The sequence below is a fragment of the Pelophylax lessonae genome (assembly GCF_965119305.1).
Source record: "Pelophylax lessonae genome assembly, chromosome: 8".
Classification (NCBI taxonomy): domain Eukaryota; kingdom Metazoa; phylum Chordata; class Amphibia; order Anura; family Ranidae; genus Pelophylax; species Pelophylax lessonae.
The window spans coordinates 239,993,441-240,017,656 of NC_138775.1; the positions used below are offsets into that span (position 1 = coordinate 239,993,441).

Below are 24,216 nucleotides of genomic sequence, written 5' to 3' on the forward strand. Positions count from 1 at the left end.
AAGCCCAGATCCCCTGAACAGCAGTAAATCAGAGAAGGAACTAAACCCAATGATGGTTTATATAAAAAAAAAAAACAAAAAAAAAACAAACAGTTCCATTCTTGGAATGCGGGGTTTGCTATACCTGTCAGATTTACATGCATCCTCCACCAAACTGTTATACCATCAAATGGATGGTGTGATAACTGATCACATGTGCTGCACCATGGCAGTTGCAGATCAAACAGAAGCAGCTTCTTTGGCTGTAAAGAAGTAGTGGGTTTAATTCCACTTTGAGGCTGTCAGCAGAGCTACAAACTAAGCAGTGCCTAAAAATGGAGAGCAACTGACCATATGCAGAGCAGGGTGAGAACATATTACTGGATTTTAAACAGTATAGGCACCCATTGTTGCAGCTATACCTGCAAAGGGGCAGCCTGAAGTGACTAAGCAGGGCTTCATTTTCTGACTAAAAAGTTCCACTTTAAAAGCGCAAGTAAACCCATCAATTTAAGAGTTTAAAAAAAAAAAAAAAAAAAAAAAAAAAAGGAACATTCCCGGCATATGCAGGGAATGTAACTGTCACATTGGTTGTGTTCTTAACCAAACTGTCAAACTATCCGATCTATGGCTGCTGTCATAAGTGATCACATGTGCAGCATCATAGCAATTGAGGATTAAACAGATGCCAAGATGGCAGCTTCAATGGCAGAAAACGATAGGAGGGTTTACTTCCCCTTTGGGGCTTCATTCACACGATACGTACATGAAAACTGATAGGAAAACCGCACAGATTTCACTTGGAGACATCAGTTTGCATGCGCGTCAGTTACGTGCCCTGTTCACACCAATGTTATGTCAGTTTTTTTCCTGTGCAGAAAATAAATCTGTTGTGGTGTAAACAGGACACAGAGCACAATTGTTTTTTTGTGCCCTTGCCGAACGCGTGCAGAAAAACTGGAGGTCTCTGCACTTATTGTAAATGAGGCCTTAAAGTGGAACGTTAGTCAGCAAATTAGGTTCTGCCAGATCACTTAATTCTGGCCCCTTTTGCAGGTATAGCTCTGTAAAACACTAAAAATAAGTGCCTATACGGTTTAAAATCCACTAAAACACGGTCTCACCCTGCTCTGTACATGCTCTAATTTTTTTTTTTTTGGCACAGACGAATTTGTAGAAGCCGATCTGTTGACCGATCTAAAGAGGCTGACTGCCCCATGTAGGAGTATGGCGGCAAAGTGGCTTCTCCTGTGCTGGATCACATACCCAGTATGTAAACTGGCACTTCAGGTAGGGGGCATGCGCTGCTTGTGCTGTAATTGGTCAATGGATAACCGCAGGCACCCGCTGATCAAATGAGAAAGACAGAATAAAGCTCTGCCTATGTAAAAAAGGCAGAGCTCTGTCCTGTCAATGGGGATGTGCTGGATTTTGTTTCTCTGCAAAGCAAGGGGGAAAAAATCCAGCACATCTTAGTAAAAGCACCTCACTGAACACACAAAACACTGGTTAGGCACACATTTAACCCTTTGATGACCCTAGATTTTTAACCCCTTCCCAATCAGTGTCATTAGTACAGTGACGTGTATATTTTTAGCACTGATCACTATATTAGGGTAACTGGTTCCCACAACGTGTCAGACTGTGCGCTGCAATATCGCAGTCCTGGTATAAGTCGCTTATCGCTGCCATTACTAGTATAAAAAAAAAAAAAAAAAAAAACTAATAATAATATTATATATATATATATATATATATATATATATATATATATATATATATATATATATATATATATATATATATATATATATATACACACACACACACACACACAAAATTTGTAGATGCTATAACTTTTGTGCAAACCAATCAATATACGCTATTGAGATTTTGTTTACTAAAAATATGTAGCAGAATACAGATTGACCTAAACTTATGAAGAGATTCGATTTTTTTTCCCTTCACAATTATTGGTCTTTTTTGCTTATAGTGCAAAAAAACAAAAAAAGATTGTAGACCTGCACAAGGCTACAAGACCATCAGCAAGAAGCTTGAAGATGAGGAGGAGACAACTGTTGGAGCGATTATTCACAAATGGGAGAAATCCAAAATCGCCCTCGGTCTGAAGCTCCATGTAGGATTTTGCCTCATGGGTTAAGAATGGTCATGAGAAAAGTGAGGGATCAGCCCAGAACTTCATGGAAGGAGCTTGTGAATGATCTCAAGGCCAGCTGGGTCCACAGTCTCCAAACAATTGATAACACAATACGCTGCTATGGATTAAAATCTTGCAGCGTCCAAAAGGTCCTGCTCCTCAAGAAGACACATGTACAGGCCCATCTGAAGTTTGCCAATGAATAGCTAATTGATTTAGAAAAGGATTGGGAGAAATTGCTGTGGTCGGAGGAGACCAAAATTGTGCTCTTTGGCATTAACTCAACTTACTGTGTTTGCAGGAAGAAAAATGCTGACTAGGACTCTAAGAACACCATCCCTACAGTCAAGCACAGAGGTGGAAACGTTATGCTTTGGAGTGGTTTCTCTTCTAAAAGGTACAGGCCGACTTTGCTTCATTGAGGGGGCCAATAGACGGGGCCATGTATTGCGAAATCTTGGATCAGAACCTTCTTCCCTCAACCAGAACAATGAAGATGGGTTGTGGATTGGTCTTCCAGCATCACAATGACCCAAAACATACCACTAAGGCAACAAAGGAGTGGCTCAAGAAGAAACACATTAAGGTCATGGAGTGACCTAGCCAGTCTCCAGACCCTAATCCTATAGAAAATGTATGGAGGGAGCTGAAACTTCGAGTTGCTAAGTGACTGCCAAGAAAACCCTAAGGATTTAGAGAGGGTCTGTAAAAAAAAAAAAAAAAACCTAAATCTCTCCTGAGATGTGTGCAAACCTGGTAACCAACTACAAGAAACATTTTCCCTTCGTGCATTCCAACAAGGGTTTCTCCATCAAGTACTTAGTCATGTTTTTTTTTTTTTCAAATATTTTATTTATGAAAAAGGAACAACAGTCGAGAAACAATCTGTGACATGTACCATACAGACATATGTAGCAAACATAACATTGAAAGAAGAAACATACTAAAACAGCAGATCGAAGATCAATGAAGGTCCTGGCGAAATCATAGGACCCATCCCCGAGGGCGGGGAAGGTGCAGGCACATCCAACCCGATTCACAGATAGCCAGGCACTAATACAGGCATGTGGAGAAGCTGCATTACGGAGAGAGAATAACCGTTTCCGGCCGTCGCTCCCCAATTTTATCTAAAAAAGGAAAAGATAAAAGGGAACAGAGCCCGAGAATGGGTGACACACAGAGAAGACAAAGAAGGATGGTGAAAGGATAGGGACGGGGGGGCAGAAGGGGCAACTCCCCGCATGGACAAAACCCACGGGCACTCCCGAGGTGAAGATCAGCCGCACATCAGAGACCTGCCCTTGTCAGAGAGCACGAAGACATTCCAGAAACCCCAAATCCTATCGTACCGCTCCCTGCGGTGCTGCCTCGTGAGGGTGAGGTCCTCCATTCTGTTCACGTCCTCCATCCTGCGCATACAATCCCCTATAGTCGGTACTCTAGTTGTCTTCCATAGCACCGGGATGCAAGCCTTGGCAGCACTCAGAACATGGGGGATAATCGATTTTTTACTTTTCGAGATCGGTGTAGAGGAGACCTGAAGTAGGAAGAACTCCGGAGTATCCGGGATTTCCCGGTCCGATAGTTCCCCCAAGAGGGCCCGGACGGCTTGCCAGAAAGGGCGTAGACGAGGACATGACCAGAAAATGTGGAGTATCGTGCCCACATCACTCTGGCACCTCCAGCAAAGGTTCAGTGTGTCCGGAAAAATTTTGTGCAAAGTAGAGGGAACCCTATACCACCGGGTAAGGATTTTATAGTTCAACTCCTGCAATTTCGCGCAGGTCGGCGTCTTCAAAGCCAGGGCGTATACTTTCAGGCGTTGCGCCGGGGTGAGCTGCAGCTGAAGATCCCGCTCCCACCTGCCCAACCCAGGGAGGACATAGTCCTCTCCCGGCGAGAGCAGGAGGCCATAGGATTTGGACAGCGTACCCGGCAGGCTCCCGTCCCCCACGCAGTATTCCTCATAGGGAGTGAGGTCCCTGGAGAATGACGAGGGGTCCGGTAAGGAGCGTAGATAATGGTGTACCTGGGCAGCGTGCCAGAACCCCAGTCGAAAGGAGCCACTGCTCGACATCAGCTCCTCTATCGTCGGCCACCGAGATCCCCTGAGGAAGTGGACTGCTTGAGAAACGCCCCTGGACATCAATCCGCGGAAAGCCGAGTCCTCCAATCCAGGGGAAAACTCCGGGTTACCCAGGACCGGGTAAAGCGGGGATGACTGCGTGGATATGGAGGGGTGCGAAAGAACGCGACGAGTGGTTGTAATCGTCACGCCGATCGTGGGATGCGCCCGGAGGCCCCGTGGAAGCTCCCCCCTAACCCATGGCATGCCCTCCAGGGAGGCTACGGTCTGTCCCCTCTCCAACTGCACCCACAATTTACCCGTACCATGTCTCCGCCAATCAATCAGCCGGCCGAGGTGGACCGCTTGATGATATTTAGCTACATCAGGGAGGGCCAGGCCCCCAGAGTGCTTTGGCAGAGTCAACTGGGCACGAGACAGCCTAGGCCTCCCGCGGGCCCAGATGAATTTCAGGAAGATGCTGTGGGTTTGGGCAAAGAATGAGGCCGGGATCTGCACAGGAAGCGCCTGCAGCAGGTACAAAATTTTAGGGAGGATCGACATCTTAATTAGGTTGCATCGGCCGAACCAAGAATGCAGTCCGGTATTCCAGGTCTGTAGCAGGCCACGAATATGGGTCAAGAGGGGCGGGAAGTTCAATTCATAGATTTTGGAGAGGTCCGAGGGGATCTGGGTCCCAAGGTATGTCAGAGCTCCCTGAGTCCATTTGAAAGGCAACGTCGAGGACAAGTGCGCCAAGAGGGGGGCCGGAACGCCCACCCCCAAAGCCTCGGATTTGTGAAAGTTCACTTTTAAGTTAGAACACTGGCCGTACCGTTCCAGTTCCTTCATCAAATTAGGTGCTGAGATCGCCGGGTTCGTGATGGAGAAGAGCATATCGTCGGCGTATGCTGACACCTTGCACTCTAGGTCACCAACCTTAATTCCCGATATGTCGGGGTTGGCCCGTATTCGTCCCAGAAATGGTTCTAGAGAGAGCGCGAACAGCAGCGGGGATAAGGGACATCCCTGCCGGGTACCATTAGAGATGTCAAAAGGGGCAGAAAGTACTCCATTACACTTCACTTGGGCCGAGGGGTGAGAATAAATATGCCCTATCCAGGACATCAACGTATCTCCGAAGCCCATAGCCCTCAACGTAGAAAGCATGAACCGCCAACTGACGCGGTCAAACGCTTTCTCCGCATCCGTGTTGAGCAATACGCAGGGCGTTTTCGTCGATTGGGCCACGTGGATAAGGTTCAGGACCTTAGAGGTATTGTCCCTCGCCTCCCGAGAGGGAATGAAGCCCACCTGATCCAAGTGGACCAAGTGCGGCATATGGTGGCTGAGGCGATTGGCCAGAATCTTCGTGAACACCTTCAGGTCTATGTTCAGCAAGGAGATAGGCCTGTAGCTGCCGCAGCTGGAAGGGTCCTTACCGTCCTTGGGGAGGACCGATATGTGAGCCCGAAGCGTGTCCGGTGGAAAAGACGACTCCCCCTTGCCCAGCAGGTTAAGCCACGCCACCAAGTGAGGTCCGAGGACCTCCAGGTAGGTGGAGTAATAAGGCAGGGTGAAGCCGTCAGGACCCGGAGCCTTCCCCGCCTGCAGAGATCCCACCGCTGTCTGAAGCTCCCGCAGGGTAACGGGGGCCTCCAGCTCCCCCCTGGCCTCATCACCCAAAGATGGGAGGACCACCGAGGCCAGGTATTCCTCCACGGCGGCCGTAGCGCCCCCGTGGTCCGGGAGGTTATACAAAGAGTCATAGAAGCCCCGGAACGCACCAGCGATCTGTTCGGGCAGAGTAGCGGAACCCCCCGAGGGAGATGTGATACAGGGTATAAAATTGGCAAGCCTCTGCGCCTTAACCGAGGCCGCCAAAAGCCTCCCGCACTTGTTCCCCTCCATATAAAAAGGCATGCCGTGCCCTCTGCAGGTCTGCCTTGGCTTTGGAGAACATAAGATCCTGCACCTGGCGGCGGAGTACGAACAGTTCCTGTTCATCTGACCGATCCAGGTGCTTTTTATGGGAGGTTTCCAACAGGTGAATCGCCCCCAAGAGTCGCTGTAGTTGTTGAGATCTCAGCCTCTTCAGTCGAGCACCATGTTTCAGGTATACTCCCCGAATGACTGCCTTATGGGCCTCCCAGATAGTCCCCGGATCACAGTCATCCGTGGTGTTGGTCCGGAAGAATTCCGTAAGTTCCCTCAGAACGTCCGACCGGACCTCCTCGTTATTGAGGAGGGAGTCGCTCAGGCGCCAGAACCGCGTCTTCCCCCGCATACCATCCGCCAGTTTGTACACAAGCGAAATCGGCGCGTGATCGGAGAAAGTCATCGTGTCGATCGTGGAATCCAGCACCGCGTGTAACTGGCAATGCGGGATCAGAAAATAGTCTATTCTGGAGTTTAACCTGTGGGGTGGCGAGAAAAAGGAATAGTCGCGTTCCCCATTGTGTTGCATTCTCCACACGTCGATAAGCTGAGCTTCGTGGAGAGTGGGGCACCGAAGAGCCGCCGGAGGACGTATCCACCGTCGGGGATAGCGGGACGTTGAAGTCGCCCCCCAAGATCAGCTGGCCCACCTGAAAGGAGGCCAATCTTTTAAGGACTCGGGCGATAAACACGTCCTGGCCATCGTTAGGGGCGTAGACACTCGCCAGTGTCACCATAGTCTCCCCAATGGTGCCCCTCAGAAACACAAAACGGCCATTTGGATCTAGCAGGGAGTCCTGGCAAGTCCAAGGCACCCTTGCCGCCACAAGAATGGATACCCCCCGTGACTTGGCAGCAGCGTGCGTGGAGTGATAGGAAGTGGGGTAGTACCGGTTAGTCAGTCGCTGCAGGCGGTCCGAGCGGAAATGCGTCTCCTGGAGGAACGCCACATCAGCCCGCCGGCGATGTAACTCGTTAAGAAGGACCTTACGCTTCTCTGGGACGTTAAGCCCCTTAGCGTTCAGGGAGACCACCGTGAGTTCGTCCATGCCGAGGGGGAGGGGAAGGGACCAAAAAGGGCTAGGGAAAAGAAGTACCAGACGACGGGTAGGACGGAAGGAAGGGAGCCGGAAAGAAGGGGGAAAAAGAAGGGTAGACTAGGAGAGAGAGAGAAAAGAAAAAAAAAAAAGGGAAAAGAAAATTCAGAGACTGAGAGGAAAAGCAGACAAGTAGAAAAGGAGGCCGGGGTAGGGAACACCCCGCTCCAACTAAAGGGCAGCTAAGCCACCAGGCGCTCGGAGACCCTTAAGGGCACTCCCGCGCAGGCCTATTTGGGGATGTGGGTAGACAGGTACAGCCTGAACCGCAGCCTCCGGCCCTCCACCCAGCCCAACCCCAGGTGTGGGCAATTGGAGGAAGGAGACCGAGGCGGTAGGGCAAACAAGGGACCGTCGTGGACGGTATCGAGCTGGTCCCATATGGCAGGGAGCTCGTCCATGTAAAGAGAGCGGTAGAAGCGAGTACGGAGCCGCACCAGAAGAGAGCCAGAAGCGGAGAGCCACAGCCGGCCACACAGCTCCGTCACATATCAAGAACAGCAGCTAGTGAACATAACCCATAACTATAACAGTAATTGCAGTAAATTAACAGTACCCCGATGGAGAGGGGGTCCGAGCAGCCATCTCCTGAGGTCCCTTGGGTGAGCCGGCGCAACACCATCACCATAGGGGTCAGCCTAGTGGGCAGGGTCCGATCCCCACCCCCAACCCTCCCGCCACCCCGTGCATCTCAAACCGTGTGGCTACTCGGACCCCCCTCCAGGAAGTCAGAAGGCCCACGTCCCCCACCGAGAGGTCCGACACATCCCCCCCACAATATCAATAGCAATAGCAACGGCCCCCCTCCCCCAATACAGTCAGAAAAATGCAAGCCCAATGCCCGGCAATGTCCGCCAACCCCCACCCGCCAATGTACCCCACAGGCCCAACCAGGAGGGAGCAGAAGTTCAAGCCCCCCAAAACCCCCCGTTCATGTCCGTAGGTCCCCGGAAAACAGCCCAGAGTCCACCTCTCCCACCAACCCCCCATCCCAAACCACCAAAACCAGGGTGCGGGCTAAGTGAGGGGGACCAAGACCCAAGGCCACCCGGGGGGCCACCCCCCCCCAACCATGGATCCCGGGGTGCCCCGGCAGGGGAAGGGGTGTAGCAGCAAGGCAGTCCAGAAGCTAGGAGCATGGGACCTCGGGGACACAGCAGCAGCAGTCCTCAGGCAGGGCACTGTGCACCGGGAGATCCAGAAGTCCAGGGCAAGGGAAACAGTGTGGGGGCGGGGGGGGGGGGGGGGCACTCAAACATAACTGATTACTCGGGCATTCGGGGCAGAGTCCGTCAGTTGTGCCAGCAAGGACAGCGGGCAAAAAGGAGAAAGAAGACATAAAAAACAAGGGGGGGAGGGGGGGCACGTGAGGGCCATCACCACACAAGCAGGGGTCCATCACTATACAACTCCTGACGGGGCAGCAGCTGTAGTCCCTAGGGGATAGGAAAGGGCAATGTGCAGGGTAGGCGGCAATGCACCCCCATACTCACAGGACCGGGCCGCGCACCGTTCAGTCCTCGCGACGAATCTCCGGCACCCTGGACCTGGAGCGGCGGCGGGAGCGTTGCGGCTGCGGGGGGGGTGAGGCACCCCCGCTCCGGGATGGTCTGTTCCGTCGTTCGGCAGGTCGTGGAAGCAGCGTCAGCCAGTTCGGCACCTCCACCGGCGGAGTCTCCAGGAACTCAAAGAAGGACGGCAGCTCCGCCGGTGAGCGGAGAGTGAAGGAAGAGTTACCCTTCCGGATGGTAACCGTCAGCGGATATCCCCAACGGTAAGTAGCACCTTCCCTCCGAGTCAGGTCCAGGACTGGTCGCAGAAGGGCCCTACGATACAGGGTAGCCCTGGAGAGATCCGGCAGGATCTTAACCTGAGCCCCGTCGAAGTCCACAGCTCCGGCTTCCCACGCTTTTCGGATTACAAGTTCCCGATGGGTGTACCGGTGGAAGCGGCAGATCACATCCCGCGGCCGGGCAGGGTCCGCCGATCGGGGGCCGAGGGCTCTGTGGACCCTATCAAATTCAACATTAGCAGGAAGATGCTCACCCAGCAGGCTGCTCAGGATGGCGCTAACTGTGGCGGACAGGTCCTCTTGGCCGGTAGCCTCCGGCAGTCCTTTGAGGCGGACATTGTTCCGCCGACTCCGATCTTCCAGATCCTCCATGTGGAGCTGCATCGCCACCGCGGCCTCCCGCTGTGCAGCAGTCTCCCGCTCCACCGCTGCCAATCGCCGATCCACTGAAGCCAGGGTAGCCTCTCCTGCCGTGACACGGTCGGCCACCCGCTCGACCTCTCCACGAACCTTCTGTACTTCTCGCTGGTGCGCCGCCTCCAGGCGGCCCACAATGGCTTCTATGTCCTTAGTGCTGGGCAGGGAGCGAATGAGCGCCCTCAGCTCCTCATCCACCCCCGTCACAGGCTGGGACCCCAAGGTCGGCGGGTGAAACGCCGCCGGGGTATCCAGGAGAGTCCCGGCAGAGGAGGCAGGAGAGGTCGAGGGATCGTTCCCGCCAGAAGGCCCCGGGCCGTGCATGGCCGCCATGTTGCCAGCCGGGGAGGAGGCCTGGGATGCCGGAAAAAAGTGCCGAATTTCACCGCTGGAACGCTTTCCAGAAGAAGACCCCACACCTCCAGAGGTACCCTTGGTTTTCCTCTTTCTGGCCGACCTCATATCAACGTCCACTGCTAAGGTAAGTCAGGCTGGGTGGAAGAAGGCACGGAGCTCAGCAGGGATGCGACCTCAGCCGGCCATGTCCAGACCACGCCCCTTAGTCATGTTTTACTTGAGGATCAAATACTTATTTTACTCACTGAACTGCAACTCCATTTTATACCATTGTATAATGTGTTTTTTTTTTTTCTGGATCTTTGGTAGATATTCTGTCTATCATTTAAAATACCCCTATGATAAAAATTATAGACTCTTCATTTCTTAGTAAGTGGGCAGACAGACAAAATCTGCAGGAGATCAAATAATTATTTTACCCACAGTATAGTATCCTCTGTGTCTATTTCCTGCAAACTGTATATTTTAGCATTTTGCACTAGAAGCCCCTGAAGAGCAGTAAAAGGCCCTTTTCACACGGGTGTTCCGTTTGACCGTTTTTCATCCATCCGTTGGCGGATGAAAATTGGACAATAAAGCATCTCTATGGCAAAACGTATGTAAATGGATTATCATCCATTTACATGCGCTTCCGTCAACATCAGTTTTTTGGAACGGATCAAAGCCCTATTTTTCTTCCGTAAAAAAAACGGAACGGACAAGCAATTTTTTTGCATTGGTAGTGGAGGTAAAAAAAAAAAAGAAGATGGAAACTGATCCATTTTTTTCCTTTGAAAAAAACGTGACTGAACTGATGAAACAAACATGGAGCTCCAGACCGAGGGCGATTTTGGATTTCTTCCATTTGTGAATAATCACTCCAACAGTTGTCTCCTTCTCATCTTCAAGCTTCTTGCTGATGGTCTTGTAGCACATTCCAGCCTTGTGCAGGTCTGCCATCTTGTCCCCGACATCCACTGACAGCTCTTTGGTCTTGGCCATGGTGGTGAGGTTTCAATGGAAGAACGATTCTGTGGACAGGGGTCTTTTATACCTTCTTGAAATTGACAGGACTAATCTGTGTACCACATGAGCACATAATGTACCCAGTCTGTGGGAGCCAGAATTATTGTTGGTTGGTAGGGGATCAAATGCTTACTCTGCTAAGTTACTGAACTGCAATTCAATTTATCAAGCGTTTTTCTGCATTTTTGGTTGATTTTCTGTCTATCATTAACCGCTTGCCGACCGCCGCAAGTAAATTTACTGCGGCGGTCAGCCCCTCACAGGCAAAGTGACGTTAATTAACGTCACTACTCTGGGAGGGTCTAGGGAGCGAGCGCACGCCGCCGGAGGCGCGCTCCCGCTCGGTCACGGACCCCCCCGCGCGTGTGACCGGCGGACCCGATGTCCGCCGGTCACTCGCCGATCATCGGGGGAGAGGGAGAAAGTCAGGCGGCTTGTGTAAACAAGCTGCCTGTCATTCTCCTCGGTGTAAAAACACTGATCACACGGTTCTACTATGTAGAACCGTTGATCAGTGTCCTTACACCTCAAGTCACAGCCAATCACAGTAAGAATCACGCCCCTAGGGACACACACAGCCCCTCCCTCTCAAATAAAGTTAACCCCTTCACTACCAGTGTATTTTTACAGTAACAGTGCATATTTATAGCACTGATTACTGTAGAAATGTCACTGGTAACCCCAAAAGTGTCAAAAATGTCAGTCAAGGGTCCGATCTGTCCGCCCCAATGTCGCAGTACCGCAAAAAAAAAAGAGAAAAAAAAAACGCAGATTGCCGCCATTACGCGTTAAAAAAAAAAAAAAACAACAAAAATGACAAAAATCTTTCCCTTTGTTAGTAAACGCGATAACTTTTGTGCAAACCAATAAAAATACGCTTTTTGCGATTTTACCAAACATATGTAGCATAAAACAAATTGGCCGAAAATGTTAAAAAAATTTTGATTTTTACATTTTTTTTGGGGAATTTCATATAAAAAAAATATGTGAAAAACATTGTTATTTTTGCAAAATTTACGCTCTTTTTTTGTTAATAGCGCAAAAAGTAAAAAGCGCACAGGTGATTAAATACCACCAAAAGAAAGCTCTGTTTGTGGGAAAAAAAGGACGTTAAATTTGTTTAGGTACAGCATCGCACGACCGCGCAATTGTCCGTTAAAGTCACGCAGTGCCGAATCGCAAAATACCCCCTGGTCGTTTAGCAGCCAAATCCTCCGGGGCTTAAGTGGTTAAAAAAACACATGATAGTTATAGACTCTCCATTTCTTTGTAAGTTGGCAAACTTACAAAATCTTCAGGGGATCAAATTATTTTTCCTCGCTGTAATATAGCATAAAAACGCTTTTAGACAAGGCTTTCTAGATCTAAAAAAAGGTAGATAGTATAATCAATTCAAGTGCATAGTCAAGGTGTGTCACAAATTATATTTATAATATACATTAGAAATATAAAATTTATGGGGAATTATTAGGTTAGGATGGTTGGCGCAAGTATGGATTGTTGTGGGGGTTTGTTTTGCATGAAAGGGGGTGGGATAGATAGTAAGATGGTGTAGTGGTGCAGTGTGATCAAAGATGAGTGGATGAGGGTTATGTGGGTGCACACGTACACACGTCCCGAATGTCGGCCGAACGATCGGCCGTCTTTTGTCCGGTGCTGTCCTGTCGGCTGAAAACTGCAAAAGACTGCACATGAATTTTGTCGGCCAACAACAGCCGACTGCAGAAGTGATGTCATGTGATGGTTAACTTTCCGTGTGTTTTTTCTTTTCTGAGCATGCCCAGTCTTGCTAATCGGCTGTTTGTCGGCCGAATTCTGTACTGACTGGCGAACAATCAGCCGTTCTGGTGTTGGCCAACAAAAATTTTAATGCGTGCACAACAGATTCTGTTCGGCCGAAAAGTCGATGTCGGTTGTCGGAAGCATCACACTAACAAGCCGACAATCGGCCGATCGTTCGGCGGCCAAATATTTACGGCCGACAATCGCTACGTGTGTACGGGGCTTAAGTTTTCATTTGGTTTTACATTGGAATAAACTTCTATTTATCTGGACTGCAACATTATGATGTGGCACTTCAGTTCTAGATTCACTTTACCCTTTAAAATTAACAACCATGAATTGACCAGAAAACCGATTCACATGGAGTTGGCTGTTGCCCAAGGGAAGCAAACATTCCACAAATTTTTAACCTGCCTTAGAAATAAAAAATGATAGCTGCATTCTGAAAGTCCCCAATAGTAAGCAAATTTCTCAAGTAATTATGAAAATTCCCCTTGAAAAAGGAATAGTTAACTGTATAGACGTTTCCCAGTCATCATGATAGCATTTGGGATTTGTCCATCTGGCACCGAGATTAATAAATTGTGTTGTACAGGATTGCTCTCATCGATCATTGGTTTTCGATTCAGGTTTTCTGCAGTTGGCCAGTTTTTTCTAAATTAAAGCTCACCTGAGTAAAACTTCACATTGAAGGCACATTGGACCCCCTGCAGTAATGACAGCAAAAGCAGACAAAAGAATGTGGAACTACTGGAAACATCACCCAGTATATCTGTAAAACAGAAAATACAATAAATTTATGACTTGATCATATTATCAAAAGGGAACGAGTCACATATTCTTGTCTAATGAAACACTTTACTTAAAAGCGTAACAACTTTTTTTTTGGGAAGAAAAAAAAAAAAAAAAAAAACACACAACAAAACACCACATTGCCCTCTGGGTGATCTCTGTACATTACAAGGATTTTACCAAACTTTGTTGCAGATTCTTACCTTTTGTTATTCTGAAGAAATCATTGTTTGTTCTTCTCTGCCTCTGTGCAGAGTGAGTCTAATGGGAGTGGTTTCATAATTATCATTCAGCTGTGGCAGCTGCAGGGCTCTAATGAGGAAAGCTGCTGGGCCTGCATCCCTTTAGATGTGTTCCTATTGGGAATATCTCACCAAAAATGACATTTTTGTTGCAGAGGATGCCAAAAATCTGACTTCTTAGTGCAGACTTCTGGGAAAATTGGTGAGCCAATCATACAAGCAGGAAATGATGTTTCTGGGGTGTGGTCAGTATACATTCTGTGTACAGAACAGCTCCAGGTAGCCATTTTGCATTGCATTTTCAGAAAATTACAGCGGCTGCAGATTGCAAAGGAAAGGTCATTTTTAATAACATTCAATTACAATATGACTTGTTGTGTCCCGATTATCTACGCTATATTTTTTTTTTCATTATTTGCTATTTTTTCCCCCCATGAAAGCGGAGTTACCTTTTAAGGAAAATATATCGTGCCCTACAAGTGCAGTTGATCTTGATCTGAGAGGAAGCTCTGAAGATTTTGATCATTGAACCATGTGCAAGTAAAAATTAGTTTTTTTTATTTTCCTTGCATGTGATTGAGTATTCTTTGCAAAGTGAAGCTTTACCTAATTTATTAAGGGGCACATGCACTTGGAGTGCACAGTGTATATGCCTTTAGTAAATCAACCCCATAGTGACATGTTTGTCCTAGAGCAAGAACTTGCCCTGGAAACTGGACAGGCACAATGCCAGGCTAGGTGCCTTAATTAGCTCAAGTGACATGCAATTCTCTTTAAATCACGTCCTGTTCTGGATTTATACCGAGAAGAGAAGGAAAGGATACCAGAGTAAGAACCGTGCTCCTGATGCAAAAAGCAGAGGGAAATGGATCCCCAGCATTACTCCTGTCAATAGACGCTGAAAAAGCATTTGACAGGGTAGACTGGGGATTTATATTTAGTATGTTGTAAGCATTGGGGCTGGACCCAAAGATCCTCCAATGGATTAAAACCTTATATAATCATCAACCAGTAGCATCGGTAAGGCAAATGGCGCCCTGTCAGTACCTTTTGATATGCACAATGGAACAAGACCAGCATGCCTGCTTTGCCCCCTGCTATTTGTGCTATCACTGGAGCCATTATAGTCTACAATACAGAACGGCCATATAGGAATTAAGTTAGGAGAAGCTGAACATAAAGTGGCGGCCTATGTGGATGATATATTGTTTTGAATATCAAAACCAAGAATTACATTACCAAATTGAATAAAGAATGAAAAGATATGGTGAACTTTCAAACTTAAAAATCAACCCAGTGAAATCTGAAAATGTACACGTAAAAATAAAACAAAAAAAAAAAAAAAGAAGTATTAGCTCTACAAAAAGAAATTCCATTTAGCTTGGGGGAAAAAAAAAAAAAAAAACATAGGGGGGAGGCGGGTGGAGGGAAATAGAATATATACAGTAAGGAGATTTTAATGTATTATGGGGTATTCTATTTTATCAATTGGCAATATATATATATATATATATATATATATATATATATATATATATATATATATATATATATATATATATATAATCACCTCCTGTTCTCCAGGAGCTGAAATCACTCTCCATCATATGAAGTCTCTTCCGGGCCTAAAACACCCCTTGGGTCTGTACCCAAATCTCCATTCTCTTCAACACAGGGCTCGACAATCCCCGGGCGCCAGGTCGCATTTGCGACTAGAATTAGCGACCTGGCGCCTGGGGGTGCCCTGCAGAAGGTGTCCTGTCATTTTTGCCCGGACTTCCGGGCCGTCCGAAAATTGAGGCCCCGGCTTTTCGGCCTACTTGAGATGACAGGCTTCCAATGGGGAACTGGTGCCCTCTTGTGGAGGCCGGGAGTAATGACTGTTTCCACTGCCTTTTTGTTCTCAATTCATTACCATCTCCCTGTCCAGTTAGTTACCTTTGACAGGGAGTGTGGTTATTATTATTTATTTAATTTATTTTTTAAATGTAAAAAAAAAAATTTAATAATATTATATATATATATATATATATATATATATATATATATATATATATATATATATATATATATATATATATATATATATATATATATATATATATATATATATATATACACACACACACACACATGTACATATACATATACATATACACACACATACCTTTTTTTCCTCTTCGCCATGCCACGGCCGAAGGCCCCTTTACACGGGCTGTCTGATCAGGTCCGCCTGTCAGTTTTTCAGGCAGACCCGATCGGACCCTTGATTCTCCTCTGTGAAGCAGTAATCTGCCGCCATCTGATCCTGTCCACCAAAAGCAGATGGATGGTGGTTCTATTTTCTATCCATTCCGTGGATCGGATCAGATGGCATCGGATGGAAAGAGACAGACAGTCTGTTTTCATCCAATTGTGCTATAGAGGAGAGTGGGGTTCTAGTCGTATTTATGTATAAATGTAGTATCTGTTTTATTAAATAAAGCTTGGTTGTTAGTTTAAAAAAAAAAAAAAAACTGGCTCCTAACCTTTTTAGCTGGCTCCTAGATTTCAGGAAAATTTATCAAGCCCTGCTTCAACATATAAAAAATAAACAGGGAGAGGTGGGACTCCCTATAATACTTGTTACATGTGGGTAGACCTAGGCTGCCTAACCAGTTAACTGACCGAGTACATACATAGACACTTCACAACTCCCCTAAAGAAACCAACTGGTACCAGATTTGTGAAAGAACGTCACCTTATGCCCTAATAAAGGGAGCACTAAGACCCCAAAAATACATTATCTACTTCCGTTTTTTTTTTTAACAGATAAAGATTTACTGCACCGATTTCAAATTTGGCGCACACTCATTTGACTGCACACCTGAATCACGAGGCCTAAAAATCCAGTTACACGATGCCTACCAAGAAGGTGGGGGAAATGACACCCATTTCCTATTTTCTAGCAGGCGGCAGTAGGGCCATGGGAAGTGACAAGATGCCATGTAGCAGGCAGACTGAAGATTACACCCCAACACCTCCGGATTTCCATACATAATAGTGAGCAACATTCTACACACAGAACACTTACCTGTGAGCCACTGTATAGGGTGAAAGATGTTGAGCCTGCTGAGAGCTATGAAGGCTATACAGCTCAGAGGTAGTAATATGACTGACCAGGCAAAACTGGTTGCCACTCTCCATTTTAACACCTACAACAAAAAAAATCATTATGACTTACAGTAACCCACACTGCCCACAAATGCAGCAAATAGATTTACTCATGACATGTACACATTATGACATGTACGCCACTTCCAACACCAACAGTCTAGAGGTGTTTAATTAAAGGCAGGGAGCAAAAATGAATTTAATTGATGTGAATTTTATACACGGCTCCCTTTCCTCATCTGCAGAGGGTGATAGAAGTGGCAGGGAAGAGAAGATGAATATGTGTGATTGGGAAGAAATGTACACTTCTTGTGTGATCAATGCATGGGTTCACTATAAAGTGTGACTAGAACAAAAAAAAAACCACTTTGCTACAATGTAAAGTAGCGAGTGTACAGTGCGAGTGAAAGACCCCTTTCACACAGGCGGACCGTTCAGATCCGCCTGTCCCATGCATCTCTATGGGCCATCGGATGTCAGCAGAGATATGTCCGCCGACATCCGATTCGATCTGTTAAATATGGACGGATGGAAACTATTTTCCATCCATCCAGCGGATCGGATGCGAACGGACAGAAGGTCTGTTCTCATCCGATTCCCTCACAGAGAACAGCGGGGGACCTGACAGCTCTGCCTCCGCACACAGCGTGGAGACAGAGCTGCCATCCGCCTGCTCAGTGGGGGATCGGCGGATCGATCCCCCGCTAAGAAAAACTGAGTCCGCCTGACGGACTCCCTGTGTGAAAGGGTCCTAACAGTGTAGATTTGCTTTCCCCTCAAAATAACTCAACACACAGCAATTAATGTCTAAATCACTGGCAACTAAAGTGAGTACACCCCTAAGTTAAAACATCTAATATGGGCCCAAAGTGTCAATATTTTGTGTGGCCACCATTTTCCAGCACTGCCTTAACCCTCTTGGGCATGGAGTTCACCAGAGCTTCACAGGTTGTCACTTCCACTCCTTCATGACAACATCACGGAGCTGGTGGATGTTAGAGATCTTGCTCTCCTCCACCTTCCGTTTGAGGATGCTTACAAGATGCTCAATAGAGTTTAGGTCTGGAGAGATGCTTGGCCAGTTCATCACCTTTACCCTCAGCTTCTTTAGCAAAGCAGTGGTCATCTTAGTGGTGTGTTTGGGGTCATTATGTTAGAATACTTCCCTGCAGCCCAGTCCCTGAAGGGAGGGAGGGGATCATGCTCTGCTTCAGTATGTCACAGTACATGTTGGCATTCATGGTTCCCTCAATGAACTGTAGCTTCCCAGTGCCGGCAGCACTCATGCAGCCCCAGACCATGACACTCCCCCTACCAAGCTTGACTGTAGGCAAGACACACTTGTCTTTGTACTCCTCACCTGGTTTCCACCACACATGCTTGACATCATCTGAACCAAATAGGTTTATCTTGGTCTCATCAGACCACAAAACATGGTTCCAGAAATCCAGGTCCTTTGTCTGATTGTTTTCAGCAAACTTGTTTGCGGGCTTTCTTGTGCATCATCTTTAGAAGAGTCTTCCTTCTGGGACGACAGCCACGCAGACCTTTTCTGATGCAGTGTACAGCGTATGGTCTGAGCACTGACAGTCTGACCCCCCCCCCCCCCCCACCCCTTCAACCTCTGCAGCAATGCTGGTGGCACTCGTACGTCTATTTCCCAAAGACAACCTCTGGATATGACGCTGAGCACATGCACTCAACTTCTTTTGGAACCTGTCCTGTTAAACTGCTGTATGGTCTTGGCCACCATGCTGCAGCTCAGTTTCAGGGTCTTGGCAATCTTCTTATAGCCCTAGGCCATATTTATGTTGAGCAACAATTTATTTTTCAGATCCTCAGAGAGTTCTTTTCTACGAGGTGCCATGTTTAACTTACAAGTGACCACTATGAGAGAGCGATAACACCAAATTTAACAAACCTGCTCCCCATTCACACCAGGGACCTTGTAACAATGAGTCACATGACACCGGGGAGGGAAAATGGCTAATTGGGCCCAATTTTGATATTTTCACTTAGGGGTGTATTCACGTTTGTTGCCAGTGGTTTAGACATTAATGGCTGTGTGTTGAGTTATTTTGAGGGGACAGCAAATTTACACTGTTATACAAGCTGTACACTCACTACTTTACATTGTAGCAAAGTGTCATTTCTTCAGTGTTGTCACAGAAAAGATATAATAAAATATTTACAAAAATGTGAGGGGTGTACTCACTTTTGTGAGATACTATATTTATCCATCTACCTATATATTAGTGATCGAACGATATAGTTTTTTTAAGTGCTGATACCGATATTTTGGTCTTTGGATATCGACCGATATTTTTGGACATTTAAAAACATTTTTTTTTTTTTCCACAGGCACTATTGTGGAGGGATATGGGGGACTAAAAGACCCCAAACCCCTCCTCTGCACTTAAAAGCATTCAAAATGCCAAGTTTGGCTGTTTTGAATGCTCACATTTTTTTTTAGTTTGCCGCCAAATACCCAGAAGTGATGTCATGACATCACTTCCAGGTTTTTTACATGGAGACCCGATCAGAGCTGAAGGAGGCTTTGATCGGGTCTTCTCTTCGGCGGCCGTGATGCTAGGATGCCCAGGTCTCCCTGTGGGATGGGAGACCCGGGCGAGATGTCACCTCCCTCTCCTTGTAATGACAGCCGAGCTGCTTCACAGCCGCATCGGTTGCTTGTCATTACAAGACAGCCGACCGTCGGCTATGGACCCCGGTACCGGGGTGATGTCTCTAGCTGCAGGCATCACTCCGGTACAGCACTTTCCCGAAATATCGGCAATATCGGTAACCTCAGGAGCCGATCCCGATATATCAGGGAAAGTGCATAGCTTTCGTGTTTATTACAAGTCAGCAGATACAAAAAGTGTACATACTTTTTCCACCTGCACTGTGAATGTTTACATGGTACGTTCAATAAAAACATGGCAACATTTCATTCTTTGTGTTATTAGTTTAAGCAGACTGTGATTGTCTATTGTTGTGACTAAAGCCTCGTACACACGTACCGATTGTTGGCCGACCGATCGGCCGTTTTTTGTCCAGTGTTGTTGTGTTGGTTGAAATTTGCTCTAGACCAGTGGTCCTCAACCCTGGCCTACAGGGCCCACTAACAGGCCAGATTTTAGGTATTACCTTGGGGAGATGCAGACTAGAGTACTGCAATCACTGAGCAGCAAATGATATCACCTGGGATGTATTTCAGTTATCTTGAAAATCTGGCCTGTTATTGGGCCCTGTAGGCCAGGGTTGAGGACCACTGCTCTAGACTGCATACGAATTTTGTCGGCCAACAACAACCAACTTCAGAAGTGATGTCATGTTCTGGTTTACTTTCCGTGTGTTTTTTCTTCTCTGAGCATGCCCAGTCTTGCTCATCACATTTTTGTCTGCCGAAATCTGTACTGACTGAGGAACAATCAGCCGTTCTGGTGACGGCCAACAAAAATTTTATAGCCTGCACACCAGATTCTGTTCGGCCGAAAAGTCGCAGTCGGTTGTCGGAAGCATCATACTAACAAGCCGACAATCGGCCGATTGGACGTTGGCCGAAAATTCACGGCCAACAATCGGTGCGTGTGTACAAGGCTTTAGATGATGATCAGATCACATTTTATGACCAATTTGTGCAGAAATCAGATATCATTCCAAAGGGTTCACATACTTTTTCTTGCAGCTGTATTTTCCTGACAACCTATCACATTTTTTAAGGCCCTGGAGCACCAAGACAATGGAAACGCCCACAAAATGACCCCACTTTGGAAAGCAAACACCCCAATGTATAATCTATGAAGCATGAGCTGCAGACAGACAGGTACTCCGATGGACTGGAGTGACAGGTACTCCGATGGACTGGAGTGACAGGTACTCCGATGGACTGGAGTGACAGGTACTCCGATGGACTGGAGTGACACTCTCCATCTCCGATCTCCGCTATGCATGCCCCTGTGGGTGCATATGAGCAGCATGCACAAAGACAGTGCATGTGGCCGGCTGTGATTAGACACAGCCGGTCATGTGGAAAAGACTTTTTATTGGCTCTTTATACTGATCGGGGATGGGCTGTGTCCTGAGGGACACTCCTCATCCCCAATCACTGCGCTGTGCACCCCAGGGGTTCATCATATGACGCCCATCCAGAGGTCCAATCCAATAGCTCAGCGGGGAGATAGCCGCACTAACTTTAGATGGGTTAGTACAGCTTTATTTTTGCTCAGCCCGCTGGGTTGAATGGAAAGAAAACTCCCGGTGTGTACCCAGCACAAGTACGCCCGTGTGAACGAGGCTGAACAGGGATTTGTCCTCCATGGGTTTAGCAACCAAACTCAGACTTGGGACCACACAATTATGTGTCACAGACTGGCCACCAATGCTGTAGGGCAGAAGTAGGCACTCCAGCTGTGCTTAGACTACAACTCCCATCATGCCCCTGCCTTTGGGAGACATGCCTATTGCTGTCAGTCTTGCAATGCATCGTGGGACTTGTAGTTCCACGCTAGCTGAGGTTGCCTACCCCACTATAGAGGGCCTTATGGGAAGACTGCTGGTGAAATGCACAGTCAAGTGACAGGGTCTCTTTATTAGAAAATAATGGACAAATCCTCCATAGAACAGAGCCTCGCCCGGCCACAAGGGACTGTCCCACCTTCCATAGAACTACAAGTCCCAGCCTTGCTATTGCAGCTGCCGTAGGGTGACACGTTCCAGCTCTCCCCCAGATATGAGGAGCCCCCCGGGGCCCGGCTCTCACCTGTCTCTCTGCAATCTCTGTCATGACGCTGCCGCTTCCACCATTCAAACCCTCAGCGCGGCATGGCAGAACAAGGTCCCTTCCGGGGCTGTCCGCTGCGCTGCCTGTCTACAACACCGGCCTGCACAGAGCTGTCCGTCGCAGTGCCTGTACGATTTTGAGCGTCCCTATTTGCTGCTTGATTGGGTTGTTGTAGTTTAATATCTGGAAGTAAGAGGCGGAGACACAGGCAGGGGGTAGCTGAGCCTGAACGGGCATGCTGGGATTTATAGTTCCTCACCAGCATAAACAATGCACCACAACTGCCTGTATGCAAAGCTGATTGAGATGCAGTGTGATCTCTCAGAGCCATGTATATGGAGCATTGTGTGCTTCCGATCTCTAATAATCCCACATCACAGGCGATTGTATGCACGTTGGCTGATGCACAATAATGACAAGAAGATTACTATTCTATAGAAATATAGATCTATTTTCTAGGGGGCCATTCTCATCTGTGCCATTTGGGGTTTTCACACAACACCAGCAGCCTATACACTCCGGTAGATGCTATAATTAGTGCAGATTGTTAGTCTGCCTGCGGCAGACAAACAATCTGCACTAATTATAGCATCTAGCAGAGTGTAAAGGCTGCCGGAAGTTGTGTGAAAACCCCAAGTGCTCGAAATCTCCAATTATTTCTGGTGTACTCTAACCGGAAATATCGTGGTTGGAGATCTCGGCAAGTTGGAGTTTTTGGCAGAACAGGGGCACCCAGGCCGAGCTGTAGCTCTGTGTGTCCATTCAGACGTGGAGCTTCAGTTCGGCCCTGCCACCTGTCTCCTGATTGACTAACGGACTTTGATTGACAGCTGTGGAAGCCAATGGCGCAGCGGCTGTGTCTTAGCTTATCAGGAGGGAGAGTCCTGGATGGGCAAGGGGCTCCTACTCAGGCCGATTTTCAACTTTCACATTTTGAATGACAATTGCGCGGTCAAAACCAAGTTGCCAGGGGCGTAACTACAGGGGTTGCAGGGGTTGCGATTGCTACCGGGCCCCATGCTCCAGGGGGCCCAGTAGCAAACCAGTGGGTGAACTTCCAGGATTGCAAAAGTCACACTTGCGACTGGGCCCTGGCATTGCACCACTGTGGGGAGGCCCAAAGATTGCAGGAAGGGAGCCCACTGCAGAACTTGTGAAAGGATCCTGCTGCGGGACCGTAATAAAAGGCCATGCAACGAGAATAAAGAGCCCCAGGATTAGTGGGAAGAGCCCTGGGCTTGAAGGGAAGGGACCCGGCCAGGGATCTGGGGGGGCCCTTCATGGTTTCTTGCATCGGGGCCCTGAAGGCTCTAGTTACGCCTCTGCAAGCTGCTCTCTTCGGTCCTCCCAAGACCTCCTGCTCTCTAGCTCCCCTGTCTCCTCTTCCCATGCTCGCCTCCAGGATTTCTCCAGAGCTTCTCCCATTCTTTGGAACTCTCTACGCACATCTGTCCGACTGTCCCCTAATCTATCCATCTTTAGACAATCCCTGAAAACCCTTCTCTTTAAAGAAGCCTACCCGGCTACTAACTAATAACACTGTTTCTTTTGCTCCATCAGCTCATCCCCCACAGCTACTGCCTTTTGTATCAATTGAGCCTCCCTTTTAGATTGTAAGCTCTAACGAGCAGGGCCCTCTGATTCATTTTGTTCCAAATTGTAGTGTAACTGTAATGTCTGCCTTAATTTTGTTAAGTGCTGCGCAAACTGTTGGCACTATATAAATCCTGTATAATAATAATAAACAAAATTGTTATCATTTTTTTGGGACAGATAGAGCTTTCTTTTGGTGGTATTTAGTCACCACTGGGTTTTTTATTTTTTGCTAAGCAAAGGAAAAAAGACCAAAAAATTAAAAAAAAAAAAAAGTTTTCCTTAGTCTCTGTTAGAAAATTTTGTAAATAAGTACACCATATATTCACATACAGCTCGACATGTTTCACGTATATTGCTTCCTCAGGAGCATGAGCAGATGTCAACTATACATAAGGAATGGGGAAATGCCACTTCAATCAAATCTGTCCCAACGCACAAGGTCTTTCAAAAATATATCTTAGTATATTAAACAGCTGCTGAAAAACCACTAGCTATTATGTGAGGGTCATCAGAGATCCATGTTTGCATTTAGGACATGGTAAACTGGGGATCCATATGGGCAGACAATATGATGCAATTTAAAGGTGTAAGCCCAAGTTTATTCCTCCAAACACCTGTGCAGTGTAAATATGCCTGGGATCCCCCAGCTGCGTCCACCATCGTCCCATTCCCGATCTTCGATTAAAGTTTATCCCTTGTGGCTGGGGGGGGGGGGGGGGCTTTGTTTAGCAGTCAATTATTTGCTCCTCTGCTCCTGAGGAAGCGATATACGCAAAATATGTCAAGCTTTATGCAAATGGATGGTGGCAAACCCTGGACAATCCTATCTGTATCTTTTATCTGTATAGCATGTACTCTTACTATAGTGAGGGGCCACCTCCATAACTGACATAAGGGTGCAGGATGCTACTATGTTTTATTTTTAATGTAATCTTAATTGATTTTTAATTATGCATTAATAAAGATTGTATTCAATTTTAACACATTTGGAGTTAAGACTATAAAGTCCATGAACTGTGGCCCAAAGTTTGTTTTTTGATTCTTCCCCTGGGAAAGC

The 24,216-nt window shown here is 47.3% G+C and overlaps 1 protein-coding gene across 1 annotated transcript in view; it reads right to left on the reverse strand.

Annotated features, from left to right (window-relative positions):
* Window positions 1-21,622, reverse strand: part of NDC1 (NDC1 transmembrane nucleoporin) — an 81,886-nt gene extending 60,264 nt beyond the window's left edge. Inside the window, exons 1-3 of the mRNA XM_082264859.1 lie at window positions 21,543-21,622; window positions 16,698-16,818; window positions 13,261-13,362 (exon numbers count right to left, since the gene is read on the reverse strand). Of these exons, the coding sequence (XP_082120985.1) occupies window positions 13,261-13,362; window positions 16,698-16,818; window positions 21,543-21,566 (247 nt within the window). The 5' untranslated portion in view covers window positions 21,567-21,622. The remainder of the gene's footprint in view (window positions 1-13,260; window positions 13,363-16,697; window positions 16,819-21,542) is intronic.
* Window positions 21,623-24,216: the final 2,594 nt, after the last annotated feature.